Below are 14,946 nucleotides of genomic sequence, written 5' to 3' on the forward strand. Positions count from 1 at the left end.
TGCTTGAGAAATCATTTTGCAAGACAAGAATCTTTTTAAGCTGAAAACATAGAATCAAGGGAACTCAAAGTGCTCTGCAGGTCCCAGGAGGCAAGGAAGGGTCATAGACAGAATGGGAAAATTTCTAATCTAGTTAAAACATCTGTTAAAAAGACCTGAAGTCATTATTTCTAGGGTTCTGTAGCTAATTTAGTATCTACAGTCCTGACGAAGCCAGCCCAGCTCCTACAAGGACATTGCTATGAGCTAATGCTACACACCACTCACTTCTTTGTGAAGTTAAAGCAGATCTTCAAGCCCTAAGAGCAGCTTTTTAAGTAGGTCACAAATGAAATACCACTGTGTGTAGATTAAACATAAAAATGCACTTATTTTTAGGAGATAAATTAGATGTTAAAAATGTACTAAAAATTGTAATAAAGGATGATACAAAGGCAGTCAAAGGTGATAGGGGGAAATCGTGGTTTAGAGGCAGGAGAAGAGGAAGGAAGGCAGAAAGACAAGTATGAGCAGCAGCTGGACCACCGTCAGGGAAGAACGGAGAAGAGAATGCGCTGCATTAAAACAAAAATAGTCTCAGAGACGAGGAAAGAAACAAAGAACCAGACGGAGGTGACAAGAGAGATGGATTATAAAAGAGAGAAGTATGAAGGAAAAAACGGGGTTGCTCTGAGCAGGCAGGTGAACAAAAGTATGGGTAAAGCAGACTTGCCCCGCCTGGGTTTTCTGATCAAAAGAAGCATGAGAATATTCCAGGGTTGTCTGTGTGTCTGGAAGAATTTATGAGAGCTTAAGAGGATTTGAGAATCCAGGTAGACCAAAATCTGGGGCTGGCCCCTTTTCTCCTAAAGCCTCCAAATCAGGAGAGTTCAAATGAGGTCTTGGAGAGGAACCGATGTGGGGGGTGCTGAGGTTTCGAGAAGGTGGGGAAGGGGATGGCCCAGGTGGGGAGGGGACAGGCAGTGGGTGGACAGAGTTCACCAAGGAGAAGTACTGGGAGGTATGCCGAGGGGCAGGTGACCAGAGAAAGAAAAGCCTAGAGAAGGAGTTCAATGGGGCTTTCACTCTGAGGACGTGTTTTCACACAGAGGCCACACAGCAGACGGCTGCCTTGGCCCTCATCCCTGAGAGTGTCTGTCAGAGCAATGTGTCCAAGCAACTCCAAGTAAAAAAAGAAACAAAAATACCTCACATAAGACAGGCAACTGCTTGCACAGAAATCCTTCCTATCGGGGGACATGAACCATTGGGCAGATCAATCACTCAGGGGGCTCCCAGGCTCCTTAGCTGCTGGCCACAGAGCAGACAACACCACACGAAGGTCAGTTTAGTCACTGACCTCAAACAGTGCATAAATAACGTAGTTGAAAGAAGCACATTTAAGAAAAGCTGAGGGGATGATGAAAGAGAAGGCAGGAGTGTGGCAACTAGATGACAACACGGGGGAAAGGGGTTAACACGCTGAGGCACAGAAGGAAGAGCTACACACTTCATGAAATATTTTATCATTTCTTTCTTTCCATGAAAGAGTATAAATATTCATAAGGCAATGGTAGCAAGGGGAAGCTGTTTTTAAACATCCAGCGGAGTGTCTCTGAAATAGCTCAAATACAAGGACATCATCATCATCTGGAACTCGCAGAACACTCATAGGCTCTTGGCAATAAACTTTTTAAAAGAATAATTGTTAAAAGCAGGTGACAGTGACCAAGTTCATCTCCCAAAGACACAGAAGGGACTCCTCTGCTCTGTTGGGTAGAAGTATTAAAATACCTGTGGTCCTTCAGTTCTGTATGGAACCCATCAAGAAGGAAGGGCAGAGAGGGACAGTCAATTCCCCCAATTCCTTTCTTTCTAGAAAGGAGCGGAAGTGACCAAAATACAGCACCGTAACTCTGGAACTTCACTGTCCCTTTGGCGTGGAAGTTTCCTCCCACCCGCGCTGGCCTCCCTTTGTTCATCTGTCAACTGAATGCTGTTATACTCTGCAGAATAATCATTTGGTACTGAGCTAAACTGTATTCATGTCTAGAGAGCCCAGTCTCGTAAAAAGGAATCATTTTAAGAAGCTGCCTTTAAAAAAAAAAAAAAAAATTAACAAAAGGAGCATTAAACACATGTCAACGTAGTAAGCACAAGACTTCCACGATGGCTACAGAAGATAAATCTAGTTTCTTTGAGATAAAAAGACTTCGTCAAGTAAATCCTTGTCAGTGTGTAGGTGTAACCAATCTTGAATTGTGAAGAAGCTAGCCATTCTTCCTCAGAAGGAGCTTGTGACAAGACTGTCCCCTACCTTGAGAAAAAATAACAGTGAAAGATTGTGAGCTCCAATACAAAGCTACATAAAACACTTAAAATTTTTAACTTGGGAAATTTAAAAAGACATCAGATCACAACTTTTCCAAATGGAACAATGGTTTAGAGAAAGAAAGGGTGCTACTCAATATCATTGTCTCCTCGTCATAACCTGAATATAATTTTTGAGAAAAAAATTCCTTAGCTATTATTAATATACCAAAATAAATTTTTAAAAATTTTTCCTCTGAGGAGCAATACATTTCAACCCAAGATAAAATTTTTTCCATGAAAAATTTTTTTTTAAAGATTTATTTATTTATTTATTTGACAGAGAGAAATCACAAGTAGATGGAGAAGCAGGCAGAGAGAGAGAGAGGGAAGCAGGTTCCCCGCCAAGCAGAGAGCCCAATGCAGGACTCGATCCCAGGACCCTGAGATCATGACCCGAGCTGAAGGCAGCGGCTTAACCCACTGAGCCACCCAGGCGCCCCTCCATGAAAATTTTTTATGAGCAAAATGAGCACAAATTTTATTGGAGTTCATAAAATTCCTCGTATCTCAAGAGTATAAAATTTGATATCAGTGCTAGAAAATCCGTCTTGATTGATCTCTGTCCTTACCCCCAACCTAAGTCTGAAGTTATAGTCCTGTTACAATCAAACATAACATCAAATGTAAGCTAACATTTCAAATAGATGTCTTCTGGTAACACTAATGACATTACTTACTTCTAATGACTTACTAATGACATTAGTTACAAATACTTACTTCCCAAGTATTTGTAATGTACACTCACACATCCATTATCACACCCAACCCTCACCACACCCCTGAAAGACAAACGCTGTCTCTGCCCCACTCTGGGGGAGACTGTTGGAATATATGACCAGACAGAAGAAGGTCTTAACAGTAGAATGCAGGTGGCTGCTTGGGGGCACAGGACTGGGATGGGTGGAGTCTGAACTTGACCTTGTGTCTCTGAGTTGAGGCTGCTCCAGAAACAAGCTCTAAGAAAGCAGCTGATGATATGGGCCTGCTGGGGGGCCAGAGTTACAAGTTCCAACCCCAGAGAGATGAAGACAACAACACAGGATGTAGTCAGAATGCTAACCAGGGGAAGGTCCTCCGGAAACTGCCCAGGAGCAGCCCTTGGGAGGAGCAGGGGGCAGTGGGTGGGGAGACTCCCTTTATGAAGGCCTTTCTACTCCAGGGCAGAGGAATCTGAAAACAGCTAATTGAGCACGTGGTAGTTTAGGAAAGGATCAACTGTAGATTTACGTATATTCGGGAAAGTGAAAAGTCAAACGCGACCCATGAGGGAGCAGAGGGGGTGGGTAAGAGGCGCCGCACACACGCTGGAATCCCCAAGTTACTTGTGAGCCGGAGGCTCAGCTCTAGCAAATGTCTTCCGAGGTGCTGTGCCCAGGGCCCTAGGTCAGGCCTAACTCAGGTGAGAACAGGGTTTTTCTGAGAGACCACCATTCAGGGCCTCAAGCTGCCCACAGGTCCTAGAGAAAGCAGACTAGAGTCAAGCAGGCCCGAGCTTTAAGCACCAAAGGTCCACGCCGCCTTGTCCAGAGCTGGGATACAGTCTCAGGATTTCAGAGCACGTGCTTTGTTCACACTGAGCCATATGGAAAATATTATCTTAGAAATCAATTTTGATCATAAGCAAAACCTCACCTAAAGTGGAAGGAACAGGGTTGATATCTAGAACCCAGATTATCCAAGCAAAATGCCCTCCCTGCCGTCTCTAAACACCACGTCCAGGTTGGGTGAAACCAGACTTGCTCGGGCGGACTGTCATAACTCACCGATGAAGTGGTTGTGTCCCAGGGCGAGCATCTCCTCCAAGAGGACCAGGCCCCCAGGGGCCTGCAGGAGAGTCACACTCCGTCCATCGATGAGGGAGCACTGTTGGAATCCCGTGGCCGTGACTTTCCACAGCAAAATCAGCGAGGCAGTGGCATCTTGCCGAATTCTGGAAACAGGAATGGAGTAAACCAGAAGTTCCTTTCAGAAAAATTCGTCTTAGAACCAGTCCATCGACATTAAAAATAAAAATAAAATGACATGGGCACCCACCAAGGTCTCAGGAAGTGGTGACAAAGGTCTGTGTCCCACTTGTTTTAAAAATAGTCCACAAGATCAGGAAGAGATGATCACCTTTGCCTAACAATTATAATCGTTAATAAAAGGTCTGGAGGGGAGGGCGGGGAGGGGTGGGGTGGCTGGGGGATGGACATTGGGGAAGGGTATGTGCTATGTTGAGTGCTATGAATTGTGTAAGACTGATAACTCACAGATCTGTACCCCTGAAACAAATCATACATTATAGGTTCATAAAAAATTTTAAAAGGGCGTCTTGAGTTCTTTTAGAGACAAATCTTTCTGCAGCCACACCATATGTAGTCCTGCTTGAATTTACTCTAAATGTGGCAGGCATCCCCAAAGGGCTGCCCACATGAGCAACAGTGGGTCACGACCCATGCTTTGGGCTTCTCTTGGCTTTTTCTTATTTCCCTGGTAAAATAAAAGAATGAGATGCTAGAAAGCAAATCAGCCTTGACCTCAGTTCTCCTTCCCTTGCAACACCATCCCCGCAGGCCAGAGCTCTGGCCACATGGAGCTACGGTACCCCCCACCCCCAAGCGGTCTCTGTCCCCAGCGTCCAGCCTTTGCCCCCTTATGAGCCTGGTTCGTGTGCCATTCTGCAAGGCTTAGCCCACGGGTCACCTCTTCTATGAGACCCTCTTCCCTGACGGTCTTCCAGGCGCCCAGCTTCCGCCCCTCCCCTCCTCCGCGCTCCAGGAGAAGCGGGTCTCCACCTGCCTGCGGGAGATCAGCAGACTCCACTCGCAGAGCTCCTGGCTTGCAGCGGGTGTCCAATCAGGGCTTGCTAATTCATGAATAAATGAAAGTCTCAGGGGCTAGCAATCATTACAAGTGAATTCAAGGCCCCCAGAGCTCCTCGGCACTCCCATCTCAATCTGTCTGGGTCGGCCTGCTATGTTTGCCCCGTCCTGCAGCCCAGGGGGGTCTTGAAGAACTTCACATTTGAGTGGGGAAAAAACCCGAAAGCCAGCGAATGGGATAGAAGAGCAGAACTCTTTGGAAAGGCTCATGAAAGCCAGATCATATGAGCCAGACAAGAAGCTCTAGGAGATGGTCTCATAAACGTAAAGGAAGCTGCGGGTCCCTATTTCCCGAAAGCCGGCTCTGGACGGCGCCGGTTCCATCAGTATTCCGAGCGGTGAAACACTAGGACCGGGGTCCCCCTGCTGGTAGAACTGGAAGCTGCCTCAGAGGCCACACCTCCCCCGCCCCGAGGCCCTTCTTCCCTGCGCCGGAGTCCCCGCCCCAGCAGAGTGAGTTCGAGGCTGCCCGGGAGGGATGCATTTCAGCTCCATAGTATAGAAGGCAAGGTGGGCAAAAATGCTTCTGAATGAATGAAAGAGGTCCACAGCCCCGTTCAAAGGAAGCAGATACAGAGCACTAGCTCATCAGAGTCACGTGTCCCTCAGTCTTCCAAAGTCCCTGAGGACTGGACAGCAAATTCCCATTCGGTTGTGTGGGGATGGGGGTTGGGCAGGTAATAGCAACAGAGAAGGGTGAACAGTGGGAGCTGTCAGACGGGACTGGGTCACTCTGGGGCTGGCTCCAACCCCACTCCCCAAACCCCCTTCCCCTCACTGCCCCCTGATACAGCTGGGGCTCAGCCCTGGCCTCTTCCGCATCCCCACCGGTGAGAGTGGGCAGTATGTCGCTGGAAAGAGCTTAAGTTTAAAACAAAGCCAAACAAAACACTGTCTTCTCAGATGCTTGTGTTTGAAAATAAAATTATAATGTTTGGATTTTAAATTATGCCTATGAACTTAAGCAATGGCCCATTAAACTCACAAGAGGCCTAAGAACTTTGGAAGCAAAAGTCATTGGGGAAGTGAAGGGTCTGGCTCTGGATCTTATCCAAGGCTTCAGGGGTTCTGATCTCACACCTTACTCATCGCGTCCAGTTCCACAGTTCCACATCCCCGGCCCAGCTGGACCCCCACTGCCGTCCTCTCCCCTGAAATAGAGGTCCTTCTGGGTTTAGAGCAATTTAGGCCATGTCTACACATGGAACCCCATTCAGGATTCCCACCAGACCGACCAGACTGACCAATTAACAACCCAGCTTAAGGTCAGAGTATCCAGCTTAAGGGTTTCTAGCTTGGGAGTTTTCTTACTTGACTGAGGCGTTCTGTGGTACTTCAAAGGACACCAGGCGGCCTCCCGCAGAGCTGTTAGAACTGGCATTCCCACAGGCAATATCTGGGACCACCTGGGGGAAAAAAGGGGAGAAACACTAATCAAGGTTGATTATAACACAGGATACTACTACTCAGCAAAATCCCATGAGCCGCCTTTAGATGACACTGTGGTGAAGACAGAGAGGGGACAAGTGAAACCTTACAAACTCAGAAGAAAATGGCGGGAAAAAAAATTAGCCATTTGATTTTCTGAAACACCAAAGCTTTTCTGAGAGCCGTCCACCAACTCCTGGATTGCTATACTGGTGAAAGGGTCCTCTCTTCCAGTTACCAAGCAGTCACCAGCCTCTGCTCCAAGCTCAGTCTGGGGACACAGGGGACTAAGAGCTTCCAGAACAAGAAGGCAGGCTGAGGACTGGCTTACACACAGCAGGCAGAAACTAGGGAGCAAGCCTCAGAACAAGCAACAGGCAAGAAGCACCTGGTCTGGGTGACCTTGCTCTGGGCAGAGGTGGGTCTTGGAGAGTCCATGCTAAGGCCAAGCAACTGGGAAGTTGCCTCTTTTTGCCCCATGGACTAGCCCTTCATTTTTTAAGTGACACATTCCCAAAAGTAACACGCCAGTGCATATAAAAAAGGGGCTCAAGGGGCAGGGTTGGGGGAAATAACTGTTGTTTAGAAAACACACTGTGAGGGCACCTGGGTGGCTCAGTGGGTTAAGCCTCTGCCTTCGGCTCAGGTCATGGTCCCAGGGTCCCGGGATCGAGGCCTGCATTGGGCTCTCTGCTCCGCAGGGAGCCTGCTTCCTTTTCCCTCTCTCTGCCTGCCTCTCTGCCTACTTGTGATCTCTGTCAAATAAATAAATAAAATCTTCAAAAAAATAAAAAAAGAAAGAAAACACACTGTGAACACTGAAAGCTGTGTCCAAGTGAGATGGTTGGGACCAATTTGTTCATTCATTCCCCGTGCTGTGAGCACCGTCTTCCCCCAGGAAAGTTGAAACAAGGGGTATTAAATGTATCCCACATCATTGAATTAGCTGAGAGCAATACAGAAATTCTCAGCATTTCCATCCACACCCAACACTTATAATTTCCGGTCCAGAAGGCCTGATGGTCAAGGGTTGTGGAGAAGGCCCATTGTGGATATTCAGAAATGTAAATCGACCTGTTTGATTTGTGTTAACTGAGAACTATTACATCAATTTGAGTCCCTTAAGACCTCAAAGAGCTTCACATCTCTGAAGCATCATTACTCCATAAAAGGGGAAACCTAAATATATTCCCATCTTCCGCTGGCAACTTTTTAACCTCCTTTTTGAACAGCCTAAGAAATTACAGCATGACGGGAAGATGAGGCATTTCTTTCTACATTTACCAACAGTAGGATAGCATGTCTTTAAATAAATAGATTGCGATGGCTGGCTGGGGAGAAGCTGTCTTTAAGGGACACTTCCTTGATAAATGTAGAATCAAATCTAGTTCACATTTGAGAAGTGAGTCATTCCGCAAGGAGGGATTCAAATCAAAACTTCAAAGCGTTTATTAAAAGTCTGAAATCAGAACACGTTCACAGTTTTTTAGGTAGGCTGAAAACATTGCCCTGCAGTCTGAAGATGGCCTTCATAAAATGTGTGGCAAGGAAAAAAAAAAATGGGTCAAACGGTTAGAACTACCCAAGAAAATAAAAAAAGAAATTCTGCCTTGTCTCTCTCTCTCTCTCTCTCTTTTTTAAGATTTTATTTATTTATTTGACAGACAGAGATCACAAGAGGCAGAGAGGAAGGCCGGGAGGGTGGGGGGGACAGGGCGGGGGAGAAGCAGGCTCCCGGCTGAGCAGAGAGCCCAATACGGCCTCGATCCCAGGACCCTGGGACCATGACCTGAGCCAAAGGCAGAGGCTTTAACCCACTGAGCCACCCAGGCACTCCTGCCTTGTCTCTTCTATAACAATAAAGGAAATTTCTAGACGTATTCCTTGACTCTGAAACTGCTACACAAGATCTATGTGTTTTGTCATTTAAGCTACAAAACCAGCAGTAATATAACGATCACAAGATGTCTTATAAAATACAAGATGTGGAATGGAATTACACTCTATCGATGTTACTTCAAAGTCATGATATAGATTTGTTCCCTGACTCTCCTAGCTAGCAAATCTATGTTGTATGGCAACTTTCAAGGGTCTGCTGAAAATTCCTCAAAATGAGACTTTTGATGAGCTTGACTGATCTTGACCCAGACTGGACAAGATTCAGTACACAGTATTTGTTCTTGCCAAAATTGATAAAATTCAGAAACTGCACTGTTAAATGCATTCTTAAATCATTTAAAAAATTACCGATAGCACCTCTTTTTTAAAATCATATTGGCAGCAAGGCACAAAATAATAAACAAGATGTTAAGCATAAGATTAAGGAAAATTTGGTCAACAGTGGAGGGTCTGCCCCCGAAGCCAAGATTCTCTCACAGAAATGTATGTGGATATCGTTCCAGAAAATAACTTCCTTCATTTCCTTTCCTTGCTTACTCTTTTCATGCCCACAAAACAGTCATAACTAAGAAGTCTCCTTCCTGTACGGGAAAGCGATCTCCTACACATGGGTGCAGACGGGAAGAAGGGTAGACATGTGGTTTCATGTCAAGACTGTCACTGGACAGTCTTCCATTTTTATTGCCAATATTAGAGCCATTGGAATTATTTTAACCTCAGTGGTTCCTTACATTTGTGGCCAAATGTTCTCACCTCCACTTGATCCCATTTCATTTCTACCACTTTCTGCCCTGTTTTGGGTTGCCAGGTGGGCAAGGTCACGGTGGCCTGAGAGCGGGGCAGGATGATGTCGGGCTCCTGGGTGGCGGGGACAGGCTGCAGCTGCCTGGGGGCCATGGACTCGGTCCAGCTGGAGGCGGGGAGGATGGGCAGCGCCTGGTCACAGTTGGGACCTTCATAGCCGTCATTGCAAATGCAGAGGTAGCCCCCCCTGCTGCTGCTGCTGCTGCTGCAGTTGCCATGGTGACAAGGGGTGCTGGCACAAGGATCCGCCACGAGCTGAAACGAGACCATAAATGGGTCAATTATTCCCTCATAAGAAAAGCAGAGCTATCGCTGGCCAATTAGCTCCAGGTCTCAGAGCTGCTGCTCCAGGAAGCGTTGTTTCTGTGGAATCCAGGTCCTTAACCACTTGTGCTGTCCTGGGGGAACCTCCCAAGGTCATCCCAATGTTAATCCCTCCACAGATAACAGGTGACCAGCAAGCACACACCTAGAAAACAGCTTCTCCAAACCCGAGCCCCTAAATAATGCTGATGTCAGGAACACATTTTGAGAGAAATTTTCTAGGGCAAAAGCACTTAAAACTGAGGCTCTTTAGGAAGATACCAATTTTGATTTTTTTTTTTTTTAAGTGGCCAGTCATTACAAAGGATACTTAAGGATCTCAGTTGGAATCTCCTTTTTCACCTTCTGGACCCTTGCAAGGTTTCCTTATGAGAAATGACTGCCAACTAACTTCTCTCCCTAAAGATGTACTTTTGTATGTCTCCCAATTTCCACCCTTTTAAGGTGATATTATTTAATTAAAAGCTTCCAAAACAATTGCCCTGTGTGACAATTTTAGCCAGAGTAGAGCTTGGTGGAGACTTATGTTTAGCAGAATTTTATCAAAGTTTCTACCTCATTATTTTGGATGGTGATCACAGGGAAATGTGACCCTGCTGGATATGGAAGAGAAAAATTCACTTACAGGTCTTTAAATTGTGACAATGTTTCTAAGTAAAGTGCTTACCCCTGAGTCCTTCCCTGACCTGTAATTTGCTATGACTTGGAAACATGCTAGGAAACAAGGAAATGATCAGCTGTTTCTCTTGAGACAGCTCAAGGGTTCGGACATGTGCTTTATTCAATTATCATTTGCTTTCTATGAACAGAAAATTAGACCTCTATCTGATGTACCCCAGGCTTCTCAGGGCTGATCAGAAAATAGAATTTGGTAAAGAAGAGACTACAGAGAAATAAGACCCTCAATTTCTTTTGCTGAAATGAATTCACACATAAACACATATGGAGAGAATTCTGCGTGGTGAAATGGCTTCTCATCCTGTTAATTATCCTTGTCAGACAATTTCCAACAAAATCCTTTAGGAATATTGAGGGATTTGGGATTGAATAAAATGAAGCTCTGAAAAACACCACAATGTTCTCTGCTATCACTTGGCAATTCCTTCACAGAATCTCAATTAAAAGAAGTAAGAGATATCTGAGGAAAATATTTAAACTGTAAGTTATTTTAAATATTTACAATCATTATCAACTTAAAGTAAAACCCAGACTCCTTCCATGTGAGATAAAGCTCTCCCTGATCTGGCCCCTGCCGACCCCTGACGTCCTCTCTTCACTTCTCACTTACACTCTCCCCCCTCCCTCTCTGTCCCTAGACTCTGCTGAGATCATTCCCATCTCAGGGCCTTTGCACCTGCTGGGACCTCTGCCCGAATAGGCTTTTCTCCAAGGTTTGCATGCTCTCTACTTCATTTCACAAAGTTTTCTACTCAAATGTCACCTCCTCAGAAAAGCCTTCCCTCACTACAAAATCTAGAATAATCCTTTTTTTCCCTCCCACAAATTATGAGCTCTGTGAGTACAAGGATTTTATCTACTACATTCATGGCACTATTCCTAGCATGTCAAGAAACATGGAAAACATGGCGGGGCTTTTTTATAAGTATTCACAAAATATTTGGAAGGCAATTCATGATGAGAGACAGATGTGAAATGCTTCCTTTTAGCCACCATATTGTTATCTCATTTCTGATTTATTTTTAGGACGTCTTCATGGAGTGGGTCTCACCTCAAGAGTTATCTGACAGGAAGGAAAATTTAATTAGCTATGATAAAGGGGACTTACAGCCAGGTTTCTGAAATCAACTTTTTTAAAATAATGTCTGAGGTTGACCTAGATGTCACAAATAAAAATATTGAACACAGACCTGAAAACACAGAAATACTTTTAAATTAGGTAAATACATTGAAGAGATGATGAAGAGATAATTCCAGAAATCCAAACCTCCAGGGTGCAGGTGAGACCAGCTACCTGAGGGCCAGAAAGGCTCTGATGCTCTTGCCCCATCATTGCAGGCCACAAGCAGCCCTCAGAGAGGCACCGAGGTCCAGCACACATCAGCACGTCCTCCACGAAAAGAAGGCAAAGCACAGCTCTCCACTGTCACAACAAAGGCTACCAGGCATGATGACTACGACTCCCTCTAAGGTGGCCATGGAGAGTTTTCAAAGAACATCGCCGTATAGCAGCTCATTTGTGCTCACAACAACCTAGAACTAGAGAAGAACTTTTCCGAACCCGTATCACTGTTCAGAAACGGGACACAGGAGTGGAGTGACCAATCCCAGCCACTACATAAGAATAATGCCAGAGCTGTGTCACATCTTCTGACTTCCAGCCAAGAGTTCTGGCCACAACACAGCACTCCAACTTTGGTAGTAAGTTATTATTATACCACAGAAACAATCCCTGTGCAGAAGGCCAATGGTCAGGGTTATATTTCTGTAAGCAACAGAAAATAAGTAAGGATTAAATGTGGGTCAGTTAAGACCACCAATTTCATACTTGGAATTTAAAAGTATAAGAATAATACTCAACACATAATGATTGAGGTCTTATAATTTGACATGAACTCTAGCAGATGTGGGAATAAAATGCTAAAAGAAAACAAACAAACAAACAGACAGACAGACAATGTCTGTCCCTATAGAGTTTACAACCAGTAACCTAGTATGAGCACCAAGAACAACAATTGCAAAACTAGTACTATCTGACATTCACTGGGTGCTTCCTGTGTGCCTACCACTACATTCAGCATTTTAAATTTCCCGGCACTCCCCTATCTCAGGGCCTTTGCACTGGCTGTTCCTGCTACCTGGAACACTCATTTCTCATGGCTGCTCCCAAAGCGCCTTTGATTCTTTGCTCAAATGTCATCTTCTGGTGAAGACTTCCCTGGCCACACATTTAAACAACGTAAATTGAACTGTGCAAAGTCTCCATCCCTTGACATTGTTGATACCTCTTTCCTGGCTTTATTTTTCTCCAAAACATCTATTATGTGCTAATATAATGTGGGGGGGGAAAGTTACCTATTTATTATATTGATTTTGCATCTTCCCCCACTAGACTGTAAACTCTGTGAGGTCAGATTTGTTTCCCCCGTTTTGTTTACTTGAGGGCCCCCATCCCACCCTAAGACAGTACCAGGTACACGGGAGCTGCTGAATGAGCAGTGACAGAATGACTGACCCAGGGAATGAATGATGTCATACACAAGCAGCTGCCAGAGCCCGTGAGGTGTCCTGCTATAGGCAATGGAACTGGGATTCTCCAGGACCCTGCCCCAGGATATGAGAATGCAAATTAAGGAAGGCCTCACATACCTGTCCTAAAGTGTTTTAGAGCAATTCAATACCTTTAAGTCAACTTGAAAAGGGGGGAAAGTTTCTGTTGACCTGAGAGCTAAGGCAGAGCCAGTACAACCTCCTACCTTTTCCTTGATGAGGGAGGGCAGAAAGAGTAAAAGCTCAGTGGAGGTCACAGATGACCCCCAACACCATGGCATCAGTCCTCAGAGACCATCCATCAGGTGAGCCGCTGCTGAAGCCCATCACCCCGGGTGCCAGTGGATAAAACCAGGTGCAAAAGGCAGGACCCCACGGCAATGCCTAATTTGCCACACTCCGAGGTCTATTCCACCAGGCAGGAAATAAAGAGCGGGGAGGAACTATGAGAATTAATGCTCTCGTTTAGGAGCTGCTGTTTTCATCCATGAGCGGGAAGCACAAGCAGCATCGGGATGAAGTAAAGACTGATTCATGGGCTGTCGGGAGAGATGCTTCTGGTAAAGACGACAAAAGCTAAGAATGAAGCTGTCAGTTGTTCGGATTTCTGCAGGGGTTCCAAAGAATGACTGATGTGATGGAGAATACGTGCGCGCCGGCGCCGTGGGACACAGACCAGAGCCCAGTGCGCTACACTGTCATGGATCCCTTCTTTAAAGTAATCAGTTCATATTAATGCTACTTGCTGGGGTCCTCTATTAGCTGCTTCCCAAACAATGACAACTACCTGCCATTGTGCTCTCGAGCACTTCAGGCTAGTTTCATTGAAGAAAAGAAAACCGATTCCATTGCAAGACAGCAAATCTAAGATAAATGCAATAATCACCAACCTGTTATGGAGGTCACTGACGACCGCTCTGGAAGCCCATTAAGTTGCAACTACAAGCAGGAAACAACCAAACTGCCAGAATGCATAAGGCAGCAAAAGATCCTAATGAACAGACTTGACTTTGGGGATACTCAAAATTTAACTGGTGATGTTTTCTCGGCTATAATTTCTGGTCTCCAGTGATGGGGGTGGGGATGATTAAGTCTTTGTAATACCAGCTATCAGGGAGAAGAAAGAGAAGGCCCCTGGATTAATGCTGTTCTGCTTACAACCCACCAGCAAGCTCAGTGATGAACTGCTGCTTGTTCTTGCATCATTAATCACCCATTTAAGCCAAATTTTTTCACATCATAGAACTAATCTGAAACTATTCTTTTCATATTTTATTTGAGACATTTCACCTGCTTTAAATCATTTATACTGCAAGAAGGAACATTCTTGGGGATGCGCACAGGGCGATATGGGAGCCAGACCGGAGTGAAGGGGCTGCCAACCCCGCTACTTGGGACTGGAAAGCCCTCTCCTGCGGCATGTTAGCCATGACCTGTTTTCCTTCCTTAAACTGTCCACTGTCCCTGTTTCCAGCAATTCTAATGTCCCCCGCAGCACACAAACCGAAGGATGGAAGGTCAAATTTAAAACAGACATAAAAGAGGCCCATTTGGGGGCCCCTGTATGGTTCAGTCAGTTAAACATCTGACGTAGGCTCAGGTCAGGATCTCAAGGTCCTGGGATCAAGCCCCATGTCGGGCTCCCTACTCAGCGGGGAATCTGCTTCTCCCTCTGCCTCTGCCCCCATTTTGTGCTCTCTCTCAAACAAATAAATAAAATCTTTAAAAAGGGTGGGAGGGAGCGACCATTTTAGGCTCATTAGATTAAGTAAGTCAAAATTAGCAGGATTAACTCCACACGGAGCCTATGAACCCATCACCCACATCACCCGAAAGACTGGTCTGAGATAGTGCCCATAGAACCCCTTGCCTAAGGGATCCTTTCACACTGGTTTGGAGTATACGAGCTTCATTCCTACTCAATAAGGCTGATCAGTAATTCATGTGAATTTTCTCGAGCACTGGGTAAGGTATGGAATTTATGGGACAGACAGTACCTGGAAGAACTCGGAAAGATAAATAAAGCCCAGTCCTTGACCTCCAAGAG

The 14,946-nt window shown here is 45.4% G+C and overlaps 1 protein-coding gene across 1 annotated transcript in view; it reads right to left on the reverse strand.

Moving 5' to 3' along the window:
- The window catches only part of DNER (delta/notch like EGF repeat containing), a 308,544-nt gene that overhangs the window by 162,705 nt on the left and 130,893 nt on the right, over nt 1-14,946 (reverse strand). The window contains exons 2-4 of the mRNA XM_059393655.1: nt 9,297-9,602; nt 6,528-6,622; nt 4,116-4,282 (exon numbers count right to left, since the gene is read on the reverse strand). Coding sequence (XP_059249638.1) covers nt 4,116-4,282; nt 6,528-6,622; nt 9,297-9,602 — 568 coding nt within the window. The remainder of the gene's footprint in view (nt 1-4,115; nt 4,283-6,527; nt 6,623-9,296; nt 9,603-14,946) is intronic.

The sequence above is a fragment of the Mustela nigripes genome, chromosome 3, assembly GCF_022355385.1.
Source record: "Mustela nigripes isolate SB6536 chromosome 3, MUSNIG.SB6536, whole genome shotgun sequence".
Classification (NCBI taxonomy): domain Eukaryota; kingdom Metazoa; phylum Chordata; class Mammalia; order Carnivora; family Mustelidae; genus Mustela; species Mustela nigripes.